The sequence below is a fragment of the Ostrinia furnacalis genome, unplaced genomic scaffold, assembly GCF_004193835.3.
Source record: "Ostrinia furnacalis isolate ACB-3 unplaced genomic scaffold, ASM419383v2 OfSCF2491, whole genome shotgun sequence".
In the NCBI taxonomy this organism is placed as follows: domain Eukaryota; kingdom Metazoa; phylum Arthropoda; class Insecta; order Lepidoptera; family Crambidae; genus Ostrinia; species Ostrinia furnacalis.
Genome location: NW_021132730.1, coordinates 762,643 through 779,910, shown reverse-complemented (window position 1 = coordinate 779,910; position 17,268 = coordinate 762,643). Strand labels below are relative to the sequence as shown.

Here is a 17,268-nt window from a genome sequence, read left to right as displayed (position 1 = left end):
TCAGCATGATATAAAAAATAAGAGTAATTTTAGACATNTAATAATATTTTATCGTTAATTCATGAAAATGTCAAATTAGCCCGTAATCCTGAATCCTGATACATAAAGTTAGCCTATTAATTTAACACAGGTACGACTGTACTCAGTGTTGCACTATCAAATGCAATTGACGCGCCTCTATGCCAGGGTTTTTATGTTCCTGGTCAGGCTATAAAATATATTTTTATTAACACAGTTTACAGTACACAGTACAAAACAACAACATTTCAATTAAAACCCTATCCTAACATTAAATTGGTTATGGTAACTTAAAAGTATGCAGTGATTCTTTATTTCAGTCTATAACAGTGGAATGGTTTTATCTAAATTATATAAATTAAGAACATCCTCTTAAATTCGGTATAAGGTACAATGAATATTCGATTACATTTATAGACACACGAAAGCTCAAGACATTCAATATAGATTCTATTAAATTTTATAAAAGATGGTGAAGCACTTGTGTCCATTGGTACTAAGCACTGGGCAAATGACACACATTACCTCTAAAAACTCATGTGAATTGTAGACACGAACATAGACCTAGAGATGTGTGGTGTCTATGAATCAGTTCTCTATGTGGCAGTTAGAAGATCGCAGGTAGTACAAATACAAAAATGTAGTTCTGCTCTAATAACTGTATATTATAACACAGATCACATTTTCATAGTACTGTTAATATTCTTAGCTGCACAGTGTAATATGAATCATTTTACACCCCACACATCTGTAAATGGTTCTCCTGACAGGTAACTATGACCCTAATATGTACAATCTTAGATTTGTGAATGCACCATTATGAAATATCATGAAAAAATATAGCACTTGCTGGTAAAAGCAACTGTTCTGTAAGTATCCAGAAACACTGAACAATCTCTTTCAATTACATTAAGTTATAATAGTAGATATTTCATTACAAAAAACGTATAATTACTCATAAGGTAACAACTCTGGGGCATTATGATGCATTCATGTATTGACTTTGAAAAAGGTGTGTACATATTTCAACCTCAAAATTCCTAAGTTTCAGTGACAAACTTGAGCTGGACATAGCCCGGTCATAACATTAATTCACTATAGATAGGAGAGATTAGGAAGCCTACACATCGACTTAATAATTAAATATATTTCTAACTTTATACTGGTATCACATACACATAAGCTGCATTGTTAATCTAGCACATAACAGTAATATTTTAAAACAACATTATGTTGTTACTAGCATACACAAAATTCTGGCCTTCTTATTGTTGTACTAAATCATTTTCATTTTGCCACAAACTACCCAACATATAGAATGCATTTTTTAAAACTTCATTGTTAAAATTCTTGCAATTTTTTTTAAATGTGCCTAAAATACAGAATGCATTTTTTAAAACTTCAACATTGAACTTCTTGACTCTATTATAAATAAGCACAATGACTATAAAATGTATATTAATTTGCTAAACAGTTCAACAGTACAACATCTTTTATAACATCAATCAATATACTATCCTAATTATCTTCATTAAAAAAATAATATTCTGTAACTCTTGATTCAATATACATAATGTGCACGGTTACGACTACGACATATTTATTAAAATGCCATAAAATTCTTACATCAATATTAATTAACAACTTCATAACTCCTAATTAAATATTCGTCACAAATAAAATATCTTTTAATAATTTTAAAATGTTTTATGAGTGGACGACTCACAATGGCACATTTGTTTAATTTTGGTGATTAAAGATTTGAGCACTGGCAAATTGTAAAAACACTTTTATAAAAACAGTTTACGTATCTGTTGGTTTTCATTACGTATATGTAATTCTGGTTATACATACATTGTGTATGTATAATTTTTGCAAACAAATAAATATGAGGATTATGGTTTATGACAAAACTACATTCAATTTTATGCACAAATTGAGATTGTAAATAAACACTTGGGCACCATTCTCAGTAGGATTTCTATTTTATTATTTTAGGACTGCTGCAGATAACAGTTACAAGCGACGTTTGTTGTTTAAAATTAATCCTACTCCTCAAGTAAATACTTATAGTGTTTGTGATCTTAATCTCTCCAAAAAATTCTGCATGCTTAAAAGTTCTTACAATCCTTTTCCTCTTTTTTGTGTGTTGTTAAGTTGTGCTTATGATATTGAAACTCACTTTCTTCATGACGCAGAACTTATCGCGACATAACATTTAGTTGGGGTACATGACACCCATTCCTGGTTAAATCAACAATTAAGATTATGCAATTGTATCCTGGAAATTTAAATGAACAATATCATGTACCCACTGAATATTTTAGACAACCTTCAAACTCCATACCTTAGTATGTTGACAAAAATCTCCTGGCATCTCTTCAGGGCACAATGTTTTGACACTCTGCCTCCCAATCTTCAGGAATGAGCTTATCAAGGTGCTCCACGAATTTATCATAAGGGCAGGGGTCATCACAAAAAGGTAACTTCAATTCCGTGGGTACTTCAACTTTGGTATTATTCCTGTAGAATGCCTGTAATTAACAGAAATAAATGTTGGATTAATAATAATTTTCATACTTTTTAGGTAAAATTTATGTTTCAAACCAAAACAATGACGCCAATGACATTTTAAACAAATTGATTCACATGTTCACTAACTAGGTACCTTGACTGACGTCTAGCCTCCAGCATGATGCTGGCTCCGTAAACAAAGCGCCACCACTGTGCATCATCACCACGACAACGAACGGTCAATGTATAGTGTGGTTTGCAGTGCTAAAGTCGCGCGTAAGTATATTGCTGTCGCAACTGTGCGACGAGCGGCTGCAGTGAGTGTGCGAGCGCGACAGCAATATAATTACGCGCGAGCGATAAGGATGGGTAGCTTGGGGTCATTGGCTGAAATTCTATGTGCTCGGCGACCAGACTTTATAAACAGCATCCGACGTAACACCAACCTTCACAAAGAACGTGGACTTGACCTCGACCTCCTCGTGGAGCTCCAGCACGATGCTGGCGCCGTACTCGGGCTCGAGCAGCTCGCGGCGGCCGAGCGCGCGCCACAGCGACACCACCGTGACGTCATGCGCAGACACCACAAACAGCGAGCGGTCCACGTTGGTGTGCGTCACGCAATCGGAGAATGACCGCTTTATTTCACCCAGCAGCGGTCCTGGGGAAGAAAATGTTGGAATTAAAACTAATTTTAGTTTTTTTATTTAACTGTTAGCTACTTGCTTGCAGAGCTATAATCTATGTATACTAATATTATAAATGCGAAAGTAACTCTGTCTGTCTGTCTGTCTCTCTTTCACGCCAAAACCACTGAACCGATTTATTTTATTTTATTTATTTGGGAAATCAAAGGCGATACATTATGGTAATATTATACATTAGTATTGAATAAAACTTACAGCTAATTACAGATTTCCACAGAATATCATATTGAGTTGGAAATGCAAATTAAAAATAATAAAATAAATTATGCTGACACTAAAACATTAAATGAAACACAAAACACATATACANATTTTGATATGATATGAAAAAAATATACAAAAAATTTCAACATGGTGTCCCATAAATACCAAGTTTAAGATGTTTAGATGATCATGATGTGATAAAACCTGAATACAAAAGAATATTGGGGAAGTTAAAAAATGTAGAGCATAAAAAGTTATGCATACCAACTTGAACACGTTGCAATGTTTCATTGTAAGATAACAGTGCTAGGCTGAGCATAAACGGCATTCGCATTTTGTTTGGAAAAACATTTCTGGTCCATTCAGGTATTTTCAAGCCTGCTTCTTGCTGTGTTAGAAGTGTACTATAAAGGAAATCCACTTCTACAATTTCATGTACAGATTGGTTTGTATGTTTGCTCAGATGATCAAATAGCTCAGTGAATTTTGGGTCAGCACTCTTTTCTGCCATCAACTCTTTATACATGGCTTTCCAGGCCTTGCATTTCTTGGTGCCTGCTACTATCTAGAACATAGTAAACAATGTTATATGAATTTTGCAATTTATTATTTCTAAATAAAGAAGTTTAGCTTTTACTTCTAGTTAACATGTTTAAAGTTTTATTGTATTTTATGTTTAGCTTTCATTATTTTTAATATCTTACATTATCAAGCTCACGAGGTAGTGAATGAACAGGAATAGGCTGCCATGGCAACTCAGGATGCCACATCTGTCGTTCTGTCGGTGGGTACAATCCAGCAAGAAAAGTGTATGCGCTCATCATACACCGTGACACGTCACTGCTACGGACATACACTTCCTTTTCATAGTACTCCTCATTCAAAAAGTTTGCATAATAATTCCGATATTTTTTTCCAAGCTCATACAATTGCAATTTGCCAATCTGAAAAATAAAGAAGTGATTTTAAGTCTTGAGTGATTGCTATTATTGTAGTTCAGAACTGTACTTAAATTAGAACACAAACTCACATTAGTTAGGCCGCCAAGTCCATCAGGCCATTGGTAATTTTTAAATGGATCACTTTTGTATGTGTGAGTAGGATTTCTTGCACCATGACGAAATAACTGGAAATTAAAAATACAGAACAGTTTAATTATATTTGGGGAGCAAAATTCGGAACTTGAAGGTGTTGTTACATAAATATTACATTATTTAAATACTGTATATGCAAATTAATCGTATCTAAACAAGTTACAAACTTGTTTCCAAGGATTCAAGAACGCTATTATTAAATTTTTCTGTGTGTAAAGTAGCAGAACTCACAATGACGACAAGCCGCAGTGTTTTGGACTCGTACGGGAGGGTCTCGCTGAGCACGCAGTAGCCCAGCAGGCAGCTCAGCACCGCCAGCCCAAGCACCACCACCGCCACCGTCGTCGACCGCTTCGGGATGGGCTGGCATCGCGACTGGCTCACCTTCGGCGTCGAAGGCCTCCGCCACGTGTGGTCGTCGTTATCGTACTCCATGGAAAGCTAATTTCAAAGCCATTATGAGTTTTGAGCCAACTTTATTCATTATTTATGGAAAACTCTAAGGAACGTAGTACGTACCATCGATTACAGTTTCCGATACCAGTATCCAAGTAGATTTTAGAGAAACAATTGAAAACTAAATAAATTTAAACTACTTGGACTTTAAGCTTAAGGAGAGATTAATTTTAACACTTTAAAAATTAATACAAAGCCAATAATTTAACACTCTTCTGTGATAAATTACGATCGCGAAAACGCGAACAAAGACTAAAATAGTACTGTCAATGTCATTAATGTCAAAGGCAGCATAGTCAAGTTTGTTTTTAAAATTGATCAAAGTAACAGCTTGGAGATATCAAGTATCTGCTCAATCAGTGCGTTACCCCAGCAAATTGATATCTTTTTATATTCCTTTGTTTCAAAAATCACCTGGCAAATAATTAGAGCCCTATTCAGTTTAATAATTAGAACCTTCAGCCATTTCTACAGTAACTATTGAAGAAAACTGATACCGCTAGGGTAACATTCTAGTCGGATCTGATTTATTATTTTATTTATTTTCAAAATAGCAAATAAATTTTCTTACTGTCCCCGGCTAGTAAGAAAATTGATTTGCTAAGGTCAGTTTTATTCTCTAAGGTCCCCGGTGCCGCCTGCGCTATAGCTTGGCAAATGGAAGACACTGCTCTTGATAATATGGGTTGGCGACTTGCCAGTATGTCTTTGCCTTTTTTTCAGAAAAGGAAGATCGAACCGAAAAAAAAAGGTTATTGACTTGTTGATGTGTCAAAAACTTTTTTTGAGGTTATCACGGCATAGTAGTTGGTTTTGTTTCACATTTCTTGAATAAATTTCTTTAAGTTTCGGCTATCCGATCGATTAATTTTTGTGCCTTCCCGTAAGTATTTTACCATACTCGCACAAATTATATATTGAATATCCGTTCTATTAATTCCGTAAAATCTTTCCATTAACTCATAATATTTCCAATAACACAAATTTTTCTCATAATACGATTAAAAGTAAAATATTTTAGGCATTTATATTGTATTATTATGTACCTAGAACTTAATTTGATTAATTGGTCCTTGATGTCCATATTTTTATTTAATTGCATGTTTTTTTAATATTTTCAGTGATTAAAATAAAAGAAAAGAAAATATGCCTTTCTTCAGTGGACGTTGTTTGAGTGGGGCCAAATTGATTGGCAAAACTGCAATAGTGACTGGATGTAACACAGGGATAGGAAAAGAGACTGCCCTGGAATTTTACAAAAGAGGTAAAAATGCCTGTTTATGTAATAATTCAAGCTATAGCTTAAAAGTATGAAGCAAGTATTAAATTATTTATGTCAGCGCTTTTGATTTATTATTGTCTTTCTAGGTGCTAAAGTAATAATGGCTTGTCGCAGCCTAGAGAGAGCAGAAGAGGCAAAAACATACATAGAAAAAGCTTGCAATAATCTTTCTGATACTGGTAAACTGGTGATTATGAAATGTGATCTGTCATCTTTGAAGTCTGTCCGAGAGTGTGCCCAGGAAATCTTGGATACAGAACCACAGATTAACATTTTAGTTAACAATGCTGGTGTCATGATGTGTCCCAAAGGTGAAACAGAAGATGGTTTTGAAATCCAGTTTGGCACTAATCACCTGGCACATTTTCTTCTGACAATGATGCTGCTGCCCAGAATTAGAAATAGCACACCAGCACGAATCGTAACCGTCTCATCTAAAGCTCATACACGTAAGAAAATTTATAATCATTTTACATAAATTTGAAGCCCATTAAAACATTTATCTTTAGTCATTTATTCTACTTTAAGACATTGGGCAGTGTTTAGCTTAGAGAAAATGTATACCTTTTTTTCAATATGCTGGTGGCATGTTCTGACTTTACCTCATGCAAATTGCAAACTATGTATTTGAGATTGTATGTAAATTGGTGTTTTTATTTTTTTAGGGTATGGGATAAATTTAGAAGACCCCAATTACAAGAATAGATCCTACAGTCCTGCAGAGGCATACAGCCAAAGCAAGCTTGCAAATGTATTATTTTCAAGGGAGTTGGCTACTAAATTGAAGGTGAATTTATGTTATTGTTAAGATTTTTCTTAGCGATGACTATTTATTTACTTGTGTCAAATATTCTTAATTGCATTATTTTTCTAGGAGCATAATATAGATGGAATCCACACATACTGCTTACATCCTGGAGTGATCAAAACTGAGTTAGGTCGTCACTTAAATGAAAGCCTATTTTGGGGTGCCCAGGTTATCATTGGAACTGTTTTACGTCCATTTATGAAGACTCCAGAGCTGGGGGCACAGACTACCATCTATTGTGCTGTTGATGAGAAATGTGCAGATGAAACTGGACTCTATTACAGGTAGATAGTTCATTATTTATGGTTAAACTATGATTTATGATAGTAATAGATGAGTAAGTTAATATAAATAATTTTGATACATGTGTTTGATTAGTTTTTTTTAATGTTGCAGTGATTGCGTCGTCACAAAACCGTCAAAAAGTGGGTTGAATGATGAACACGCCAAAAAACTATGGGACCTCTCAGTTGACCTGGTGGGACTTGGAGACTTCAACCCTTTCACTGCCCAAGACCCTGGCTTGAAAAAATAAAAATATACTCTTATGCAAAAGAAGAGCGTCATCACTTATGCAAGTGTAATCGTGATTTATCTCTATGACAAATGAAAAATTTTATTCTTCAGCACAAATGTTATGAAGTAATTGATGATTGAAAGCAACAGGACTATTCCCACCTCTCGTTCCTACCACTGCGACTCCTGTGTAGCCAGGATCTACAGCTTGACTGCCATAAAAACCCAACCAATGAAGGTCAAGTTTGTCCCAGGGGAAAGTTAAACTGTGATTGAAAGCAGAAGCGGGTGTGCGGCGGCGGGTCAATTAACCCTTTAACTGGTATAGAGAAAAATATTTGATCATCTTGTGACATGAATTCTACTACCACCAGTTATAGTAAGCCTATAACTGGTGGTAGTAGAATTCATGTCACAATATAATTTATGTTCATATCGCGATCGCCAGTGATGCTCTCCCAACCCACTCCCGCTTTCTGCCATACCTGTGGCACTTTATTACGATTACTTTGTTACTTACGTTACAATATTAGAGAAAGTTTCGGGTTAAGCACATCATAGCAATTAAATGTTAATGTTTTTTTAACCACTCTAATCTGATCACACAAGTTGTTTTCTGATAATGTAAGAGAGGTAATATCGGTGGTGGTTTGTTTTTTAAGTTATAAATAGGCCTTTATATTATATTTACACTACTGCATATTTACGATTTTATCACGACAGCTTTAATGTTAGTATTATTATTTACTATGAATTAAAAATAAGAATGTGAAAATGACACTTATGAGATGTAAAATACTTTATTATAATTTATAAGCTTAATATTTATTTATTACTTTTTAAATAAAAAAATATTTTATTTTAAATGTTAGTTTCATTCTACACAAGTTACATTATAATACTTGTCGTACTATTCAGGTAGGTAAGGTATACCGATAATGATACAGGGTGTTTATTATTTTAACACCAGTCTATTGCAGTTACGCATTGTCGAGTTTAAATTACCTATTATAACATACACGCACCACTATGCTACCATTGTAGATTGTAGAGGCTAAAGTTTCATAGTCCGGCGTGGCCTTTGGTCACGTCATTCGTTACGTGAGAACGGCCAGTCTAGTGTAACAGGCTAACAGGTCGCACGCCTCGCAGCGGTCGAGGCCCACTTGTAAGTATTCGCTAATATCGCTAATTATCTGCCACTGTATTTGCGATAATAATTCACACTAATTTAGGCCTGACAGATATCATTTTGATATTAGGGAACCTCAAGTTAAAAGTGTAGCCACTAGTGTTACTAGCTATTTATTCTAATTAACAAGGTTCCGTTAATGTATCGAAGTTTTATTAGCTGTTGTTAACGCACGCACGATTTAAGAACATTAAGTTCGGGTACCCAAATAGATCAAGCTTTTTAAATCACCAAGAGCTATCCAGAGCTCCTTTGACCTACCTATCTAAAAATATTAATTTAACAAGTCAACTATTAACTTTCGTTTTACGAGTTACAGTTTAATACAAAATGGATTACCTAAGCGGGTGGTGCCGCAGTTCCCGGAGGCTCGATGGACTGACGGCGGTCGTCACGGGCTGCAACACTGGCATAGGCAAGGAGACTGTAGCAGATCTTTACAAGAGAGGTACATGATTTATTATGAATTTATAAATAATGTATAAATGAATTTATTAACATTGGAAATCAATAGATTTCAATAAAGAAAAGGTAAAAGACTGCATAAACGCAGAACAACAAAATATTGTAATAATAAGTAATACACAAATACCGAAGAACCTTGAAGACTTCGCTCTCTCTTTACGTAAAAGGTGAAACTTAAGTTTTCATCATAAGCAAAATACCTACCTACTTACTTTTGGCCTTCATTTTAATTTAGTATTAAAATATTTAGTTACAAGATAAAGATGGATAAAGGATTAACTATTTATGTTAATAACAGGTGTTATCTCAGTAATCAGTCGGTATGCGTTTGTTACAGGTGCTCGAGTCATCATGGCGTGTAGAGACGTAAACAAAGCTAACATAGCTAAGGATCTAATAGAACATGCTGCAAGCACAGACAAGAAAGGGGTGTTGGTAGTCGAAAAACTAGACCTATCCAGTTTGAAGTCAGTCAGAGAGTTTGCCGATCGCATATCAGCCAGCGAAAACCGCATTGACATCTTAGTGAACAATGCTGGCGTCATGATGTGTCTTGAGGGGAAAACGGAAGATGGACATGAGACACACATTGGCACCAACCATCTGGGCCATGCTTTGCTTACTTTGCTATTGCTGCCGAGGTTAAAAGAGAACGATGCTTCAAGGATCGTGTTCGTTTCGTCGTATCTACATGCGAGTAAGTAAGCAATCAAATTGAAGTCATTGCAATTTTACTTTCCTACCTAATTTAATTCAAGAAAATTACTTGTAAATATCTAGGTAACTTAGTAACTTTTAAGGGTTAAGTAGGTACAGTCGGCTTCAAAAAGTTTGTGACACCTTTTTTACTACTTCGGTGCCACGAACTATTTGACGCTGACTATACATACATTGATATTTTCAGAACACTTGGTTGACTTGGAAGATATGAATTTTGAAAAGACACGTTACGACCCATACACAGCGTACTGCAGAAGTAAAGCAGCAAATGTCTTATTTTCCAAGGCCCTGGCAATGGAATTAAAGGTATATTCCAACCAGCATTAAAGATTCGTCAAGCCAAAAAGTAGCTGATGCACGCTAAGATTTTGCTGTTAAATAGTTAAGTTTGCATTCCTGTTAAATATGACTACTTATTGAGCTTATGTTGTCTACTTCTATCTTGCAATTTTTATCGTAGCTGCGCCCTTTCTTCTTCCACTATTGATTCTCAAGACCTTTAGTCTAGGCGCAGACCACCGACTTTTTTTATGCGCACTTCCATACATGCCCATACTGATTAACTGCCCGACTAAACCATCGGCCGACGAAAAATCGGTGGTCTGCGCCTCGTCTTAGGAGTAGGTAAGTAAGTACATAAGGTGTTATAATTTATTTGTAGAAACGCAACATATCCAACGTAACGACATACAGCCTGCACCCGGGCGTGATCAGCACAGAGATCGGACGACACTTCAGTGAATCTTACATGTGGGGGACGTCGTGGTTATTCGCCGCCATCATGCGGCTGTTCGGCAAGTCCGTCAAGTGTGGCGCCCAGACCTCCATCTACTGCGCTGTAGACGAAGCATGTGCAGCAGAAAGTGGACTTTATTATAGGTAGGTAAGAGTGTAAGTTGTTCGTAAATAATCGTTTCCAATCTGATCTGATGTCACTTTATAAGTCGGTATAGTTTTTCTTTTCTACTTTTGGATTTGAACCCAGGACCACCTGAACGAAGTCTTATGCATTATCAAATTGAATGAAATTTTAAATATACCGTGTCTTTACAATGCCTGCATAGCTAATGAAAATTCAGCCTTCTAATTTATCCACAACGAAGTTACAGGCGGTCTAAAATGGCCTGAATTGCTTCGAGAAAAGGATGGTACGGCCGTGCCGCTTTTTTGCTCGACTTGGTGGGGGCAGTGCCGTGCCCCCAGATATTAAAATTGACGCACTAAAAAAATTTTTTTAGGAAACTAGCCTATTGTATGATAAGGTAATGAATTTTCGAAAAAATGTCGAAAACCGATGAAGGCAGTTCTCTTTCTTTTCAAAAATAAAGGAATGTTTTATTTCAGTAAAGATTTCTGTTTGTAGTATTAAAAGTACTTTCCCTCCAGGTGGCATTACAAAATTCCACCCTGTATAAGCTTGTAAATAAATAAATAAAAATACATTTTTTATATCGTTTCTTTCTGGTTACTGTTGTTTTGGGTTCAGAAAGTTCTGGAAGCCCGAACGTACTTGTTAGAACGCGTTTTTATAGTGTTTTTCAGCGTGCCTGTTGTATCTTCTTGGTAAATAGTAGGTAAGTACTGGATTAACGATTAACGGACTTAGGATTATTTAACGGAAGTTAACGAGTCCGTTAACATTTTTTAAAGTTAACTTAAAAGTTAATCCGTTAATAGAAATGTTAACTTCGTTAATTAACGATTAACGGATTAACGAGTTAATGCCCAGCTATGGCAGTGAGTTAATTAAGTTATTGTTATTATGTGTAATTATTCTGTGTGCAGTGAATGCGCTGTGACTACGCCGTCGAAACAATGCCGGGATGACGAGTTCGCTGCCAAGTTTTGGGATTGGACGATCAAAACGTTAGATTTACATTCGTATGACCCTTTTCGTACGAAATGAATCAATGTTAAGTCTAGTTAAGTACCGACTTTATACGATTTCTTCCTCCGTGAACCACTTAATGTTAGTATGTAACGCAGTAGATTACTTACTTAGTTGAGCAAATATTTAATTTATTTAAGACACATTTAAATAATAAATTGTAAAATAGTAACGACTTTTTTATTTTCGTTACCCAAGTTTGTTAGCGTATTCACGAACTTGACCACTCTCATCTCAATGTGTCACGTTACCCAAACACCGTCAAAAGGGAAAGTGATATTTTGGTACGGCCTAAACAGGTTTCGCAAACCTCGCAAGGTCAGTTAATAGGAAACTCAAAGAATGTTTGTTTTTTATGGATGTTTACTAACTGCTCGTGCTAGCCTACTTGGGTGATTAGCTCGTTTCTCGCAGAAGAACATGGCAGGAGTGTTACAGTCGCTGACAGTGAGGAGCCCGCTGCGTCGGACGCTGCCACAGCGCTGCTCTTTTACTCTTCCCGAAGCATTATTAGAACTGCACTTGAGATCCCAGTCTGAGTAGCCAGTGTCTTGAACGCGTTCGCCTATAAAATATATGATCGAGTAAAATGAAGAGTTACAGGATTGCAGAGCTAGAGATTAAATTATTTTTAGGTAGGTACTTAGTAGGTAGGTATTTGTTTTAGTAATAAGACAAATTCTACGAGATTTGAACACTGGTTTTACCTAGAACATTTCTATGATAAGCAGTAAAGACGAGTAGGTAATTAATATTCATTGGAATCAAAATAGATTCTACGGTCCGACTGTGGTAAACATTTTACGAACGTATGTTGATACATACTAAATAGACCGGCCACGCCCTAAAAATAAGCATTTTAACTACTAGCGGTTATTTAAAAGACTACCGTGCACAGTTCTATAGTGATGCTGCTGGAAGAGGTCACTGAAGCCAAGGAAGGCGATGTCGTTGTTTGGCATCCGCCTCTCGCCGATCTCCTTGAAGAGTTGCTTGATGTACTCGGCCTCCTCGCGATCATTGAGGACCACCAAGTTTCCGCCGCCAGCAAGGCAGGTCGAGTACGCATCGAACCAATTCTGAGGCTCGATGTGGGCCATATAGCAAGTCTCGTTGGGACCTTTCGTCCAATCTACAAAATCAATATGCATGGCATGGTAGTGTATTTAAGATAATAAAATTATAAATGACCTATTATAGCCACCATCATCAATTTTTACGCGAGTTTTCCCGCTGGTTGACATAACGTTTCTATTAATAGATATTCGCGTGTTTGTTTACCTACTACAAAACTTTCATATCCTATTATTAATACCGCACTGTCCAATAAAAACATTGCTGATGATGGTATGGTTCTGACATCATGAGCATATTGCTGAAGATACCTACTTAATTATAGCAATGACAGTGATTCAATAGCAGAGCTAAAAATAGGCAGTTTGTACCAATTAAATCGATATTGCTGTTAGTTACCTAACAGTTTAAAATCAAAGTTAACTTACTTAAATTATAACTGTTGCATTCTGGCTTCGGCACGATTCTCTGAGCACTAACTTTGCATACAAATGGTAAAGGCATCTCGCAGGGGTGCACGAACAAACGACCGGAGCGCCGCATGGCCACGCAACGCCCACCTTTGAACTCGGGTTCTTTCTGCTCCCATAGTAGGTTGAGAATAGAGTGTAACATTACGTTACCTAAAAATTACGCCAAGATTGATAAATAGGTACATACCTACCCTTCTTTACATCGTGATCAATCTGCGAGTTAGTAGAGGCCTGTACGCTGCCGAGAGTCCGGCTCGAAGGACCGTTTACGATATAACGCAGCTAGAAAAATTATGTAACTTGGTATCTCATCATTTCTCGATTATTTTGATGTTGTCAGGGGCTTGCGTTGTTATTTGAGATAAAAGTAGATAAGGCACCGAATAGATACGAGAGCTGCACACGCCCATTATGAAAATGTTGCTTAGTACCTATAGTACTTATTATTATTCTGTGGTAAAACCNAGGTTAATAAACTCACCGTTAATTGTTACAAAAACTCTTTCTGCATATAAATCATGCATACCGACGTAGACTCCTAGGAATTTATCTAATATACCCATGATGAGTACCGGGAGTGCATCGGCTTCATCCAAGTTCTCTGGCACCATGAGCTCCGTGCCCTCGGCCTCGCATCTTATCCGGGCCTTCGCCCAGGGCTCGGGCACAAAGTGCACTTTATAGAAGGCATTGAACGCTTTCTCAAATCGATAATCGTTGCGAAACTCTGGCCGCTGTGATTGTGCTTGAAAAGTAACGACAAAATATTTAAATTAGGAGGCCATAAGAATAGCACAAAATTCTGATTCTCTGAAATTGTCTATGGCAAACACAATTCGTTTTGACCTTGCGAAATCTACATCTACACTTCTACACTAATTTATAAAGAGGAAAACTTTGTTTGTTTGTTTGGTTGTAATGAATAGGCTCAAAAACTACTGGACCGTTTTTAAAAATTCTTTCACCATTCGAAAGATACATTACCCACGAGTAACATAAGCAAAATTTTATTTTGGATAAAAATAGGGTTCCGTAAAATATGTAGATAATGTAGTCAACGCGCGCGAAGCCGCGCCGCGGGCGGAAAGCTAGTCAGCAAATAAAGCGACTCACCTTCAAATACAATGAGAGCAACAATTACGATCTGTATTGCAGCAATGGAATATTTCATTTTCAACCGCCATGATACGAAAGTTGATTGCACAATTTTACGACTGAAGTAAAATGATAATTGTAATTGGTGAAAAAGTAAAAAATTATATCCAAACGTAATTATTCTTTATTTCTGATTTTTATAATTATGACACAACACAATTGTTTGATTACATAAAATAAATAGGCATCTAAAATGAAGTACATAGTATTATGAATATTATACAAATTGCGGTCTACTCACTCTTTACAGAAAATTAAAAACATTTAAGCTGTTTTTCAAACATCTATGTTGCAAGATAAAATCAAGTGTAAGTAGATAACATTACATTATCATACCATAACAACAAATAACCAGCATTATGGGAAAACATGTAGTGATTACAATGTGGATGATTATGTACAAAATTTTACTATTAGCATTTATTTATAAATACAAAGTACCCATAGAACACACCTCTTGTATAGTAACGAAGTAACAACACAGTATGAATCCTGGCCAATTTTAGACTTAGTAGTAGTTTTCTAAATTGTGTTAGCTGGAATCTGAACCCAAGGATCCTTTGCGCTCAAAGCGACTCATACCGCGCCATTAGGCTGTCATATACCATTATAAAAGGAATATTTACATAAATGCTTTACATTAAAAGATCTACTTAAAATAAAATTATCTAATTCAAACATACTGATAATCACATCTATCTCTCTTTTATCACTGCTGTACAATTTTCAGGTAATTAAAATGAAATAACAATAAATGTTACTTTAGATTCTTTAACAATTTCATATGAAAATAGCACATACTTTTAATGATGAGTAATCATCATTCACTTAAAATTAAACAATAAATAACAAGCTGTTGTAACAAAATAAGACTAAATTGCAATTAATATAAATGTTTTCTAAAAACTTCATATGAAGCATTTATGATGCCCCAACTTAAAAAAGCACGGGATATATTAAGCAGTGCTCCATGATAGAAATTAGCAAAATTTGAGCCTCTTTTACGTAGCAAATACTTAAATTCATACAATATTGTTCGATGTGGGCCTCCTAACTCACATTGCATGCCTATTTTAATCACATTGAGGGGGTAGAAAAGAGTGCTCAAAAGTGCTCCTATTGAAGCACCTGCTAAAAAGTTCTGTAAGCTTGCATAGAACAATAGTTCTTGGTGAGGCAACCTTACTTTTACTTCATCTCTAATGATGAAAAACATAGCATTAGAAGGACCATTCCTTAACAGGATGGGGGTGAGGCCTCTGTAAAACTCTTTGATACCGTAGTGCCTAGCGATGTGCCTTGTAGCATGTGCAGTGTTCTGAAACTCCTTGTGATACTTAGGGTGTATAAGTAGGGTTTGTATCCTCTCAAAAGGCATGAGTGTAGCCTCAACGCAGCCAGCAACCACTCCAGCAATTGATTTAGCAACATATGGGTTAACTTTGTTGTTTAACAGTGGTTGTAAACATTCATCATATACTCCAAACATCAGCGACATAGATAAGGTTCTTTGCATTAGAGGAGGCAGCATGCCCCGGTATAGGTAACCTAAGCCTTCCTTTTGTAATTGGTTAAGAGCAAAAGTAGCTTCCACTCCATGCATCATCTGAAAAAATAAAATATTTATAAGTATTGAGAGACTGATGAAATGATTGACATATTCACATTTATAGAGATTTAACTAACCTGTCTGAATATGAGCTTGTTTAAAGGGTAGCTTATTATAATATTGCAGAATGCTGATCCTCCTCCACACACAAACTCTTTCCAGTGCACCAGGAGGCCTGGTGAGGGCACTGACACACCATCTTTGAGGAGTTGTTGTTCAGTCATATCCATTTTTTTCTTGCAGTCACATGACATTATATTCAAGGGTTCCCCATTCTCTGTCCAAAGATAGTTTTTGAGATATTACTTTCAAGAGATATTTTAATGATAGTTTCATGAAAGGAAAACAATATTCATTGTCCATTATTAGTGTCTCAGGCACCTTTTTTAACCATATTTTTATGGTAATCAATTTATTTCACCATCATAAACGATGGTGATACGAATGAGAGCACGAGCATGTGATAAGTTCCAATGCTTATTTAGAAACTAATCTGCTACTATGGGAGGTACTTTTCTATCGTAACGACATAGGAGCAGTGACATAATCAAGGTAAGTTAAACATGGTGTTGTTATTTACTCAGTAATGCTAGTTATTACGAGGAAGTCAGTTTAATTATGTAAAATATTACGTGTGAAACAACTTATGTTTTTGCTATATATTGTAAACAGAGTGGATCAATAGTGCATATACCTGGATAAAGTAAGACCTATGCATTAATGTTAGTACTAAATAGTGGAAACGATCAGCTGCAATTCCGAGCACAGAATATTTAATTCACATCACTTCTACGAAATCAAAAAACCACATCCTAACCAAAAACAGTGACAAAAAGTATGATGTCAATGTCAAAAAACCTGAAAGGTACTGTCATTTAACTTTTTAATTTAAACTTAAGGTTTGTAACAACAAATTGAGTCAGTCGTTTTCAATGAGCTATAAAGCTGTGTTTACACACTTACGCCAGTCAATTTTTTAGTAGTCGACTAGTACAACTAGTGAGCCTATATAGGGGTTAAAATAAAAATAAAACTGTCAGTTTAACTAACTGTCAATACTGTCATCAGTCGTTTGCACAGATGAGACGTCGTC

At 35.9% G+C, this 17,268-nt stretch overlaps 5 protein-coding genes across 5 annotated transcripts; 2 read left to right on the top strand and 3 right to left on the bottom strand.

Annotated features, from left to right (window-relative positions):
* Window positions 1-609: 609 nt before the first annotated feature.
* On the bottom strand, window positions 610-5,263 carry LOC114355737 (prostatic acid phosphatase). The gene is made up of 7 exons (XM_028308731.1): window positions 5,057-5,263; window positions 4,769-4,978; window positions 4,474-4,569; window positions 4,148-4,387; window positions 3,708-4,008; window positions 2,979-3,193; window positions 610-2,552 (listed from the first exon to the last, which is right to left on the bottom strand). The coding sequence occupies exons 1-7, from the start codon at window positions 5,057-5,059 to the stop codon at window positions 2,400-2,402; spliced, it is 1,218 nt and encodes a 405-aa protein (XP_028164532.1). The 5' UTR covers window positions 5,060-5,263; the 3' UTR covers window positions 610-2,399.
* Window positions 5,264-5,777: 514 nt separating this feature from the next.
* On the top strand, window positions 5,778-8,246 carry LOC114355740 (retinol dehydrogenase 13-like). The gene is made up of 6 exons (XM_028308736.1): window positions 5,778-5,876; window positions 6,115-6,257; window positions 6,362-6,724; window positions 6,941-7,062; window positions 7,150-7,367; window positions 7,480-8,246. Exons 2-6 carry the CDS (start codon window positions 6,140-6,142, stop codon window positions 7,616-7,618), a joined length of 960 nt encoding a protein of 319 aa, XP_028164537.1. The 5' UTR covers window positions 5,778-5,876; window positions 6,115-6,139; the 3' UTR covers window positions 7,619-8,246.
* A 474-nt stretch (window positions 8,247-8,720) lies between these two features.
* On the top strand, window positions 8,721-12,013 carry LOC114355727 (retinol dehydrogenase 11-like). The gene is made up of 7 exons (XM_028308720.1): window positions 8,721-8,767; window positions 9,111-9,239; window positions 9,594-9,953; window positions 10,161-10,282; window positions 10,638-10,855; window positions 11,762-11,886; window positions 11,917-12,013. The coding sequence occupies exons 2-6, from the start codon at window positions 9,122-9,124 to the stop codon at window positions 11,880-11,882; spliced, it is 939 nt and encodes a 312-aa protein (XP_028164521.1). The 5' UTR covers window positions 8,721-8,767; window positions 9,111-9,121; the 3' UTR covers window positions 11,883-11,886; window positions 11,917-12,013.
* Window positions 12,014-12,217: 204 nt separating this feature from the next.
* On the bottom strand, window positions 12,218-14,582 carry CTL17 (C-type lectin 17). The gene is made up of 5 exons (XM_028308665.1): window positions 14,525-14,582; window positions 13,893-14,156; window positions 13,367-13,561; window positions 12,754-12,996; window positions 12,218-12,429 (listed from the first exon to the last, which is right to left on the bottom strand). The coding sequence occupies exons 1-5, from the start codon at window positions 14,580-14,582 to the stop codon at window positions 12,218-12,220; spliced, it is 972 nt and encodes a 323-aa protein (XP_028164466.1).
* A 216-nt stretch (window positions 14,583-14,798) lies between these two features.
* LOC114355745 (solute carrier family 25 member 51) lies at window positions 14,799-17,006 on the bottom strand. Its single transcript, XM_028308748.1, has 3 exons — window positions 16,870-17,006; window positions 16,253-16,452; window positions 14,799-16,172 (listed from the first exon to the last, which is right to left on the bottom strand). Exons 2-3 carry the CDS (start codon window positions 16,427-16,429, stop codon window positions 15,450-15,452), a joined length of 900 nt encoding a protein of 299 aa, XP_028164549.1. The 5' UTR covers window positions 16,430-16,452; window positions 16,870-17,006; the 3' UTR covers window positions 14,799-15,449.
* Window positions 17,007-17,268: the final 262 nt, after the last annotated feature.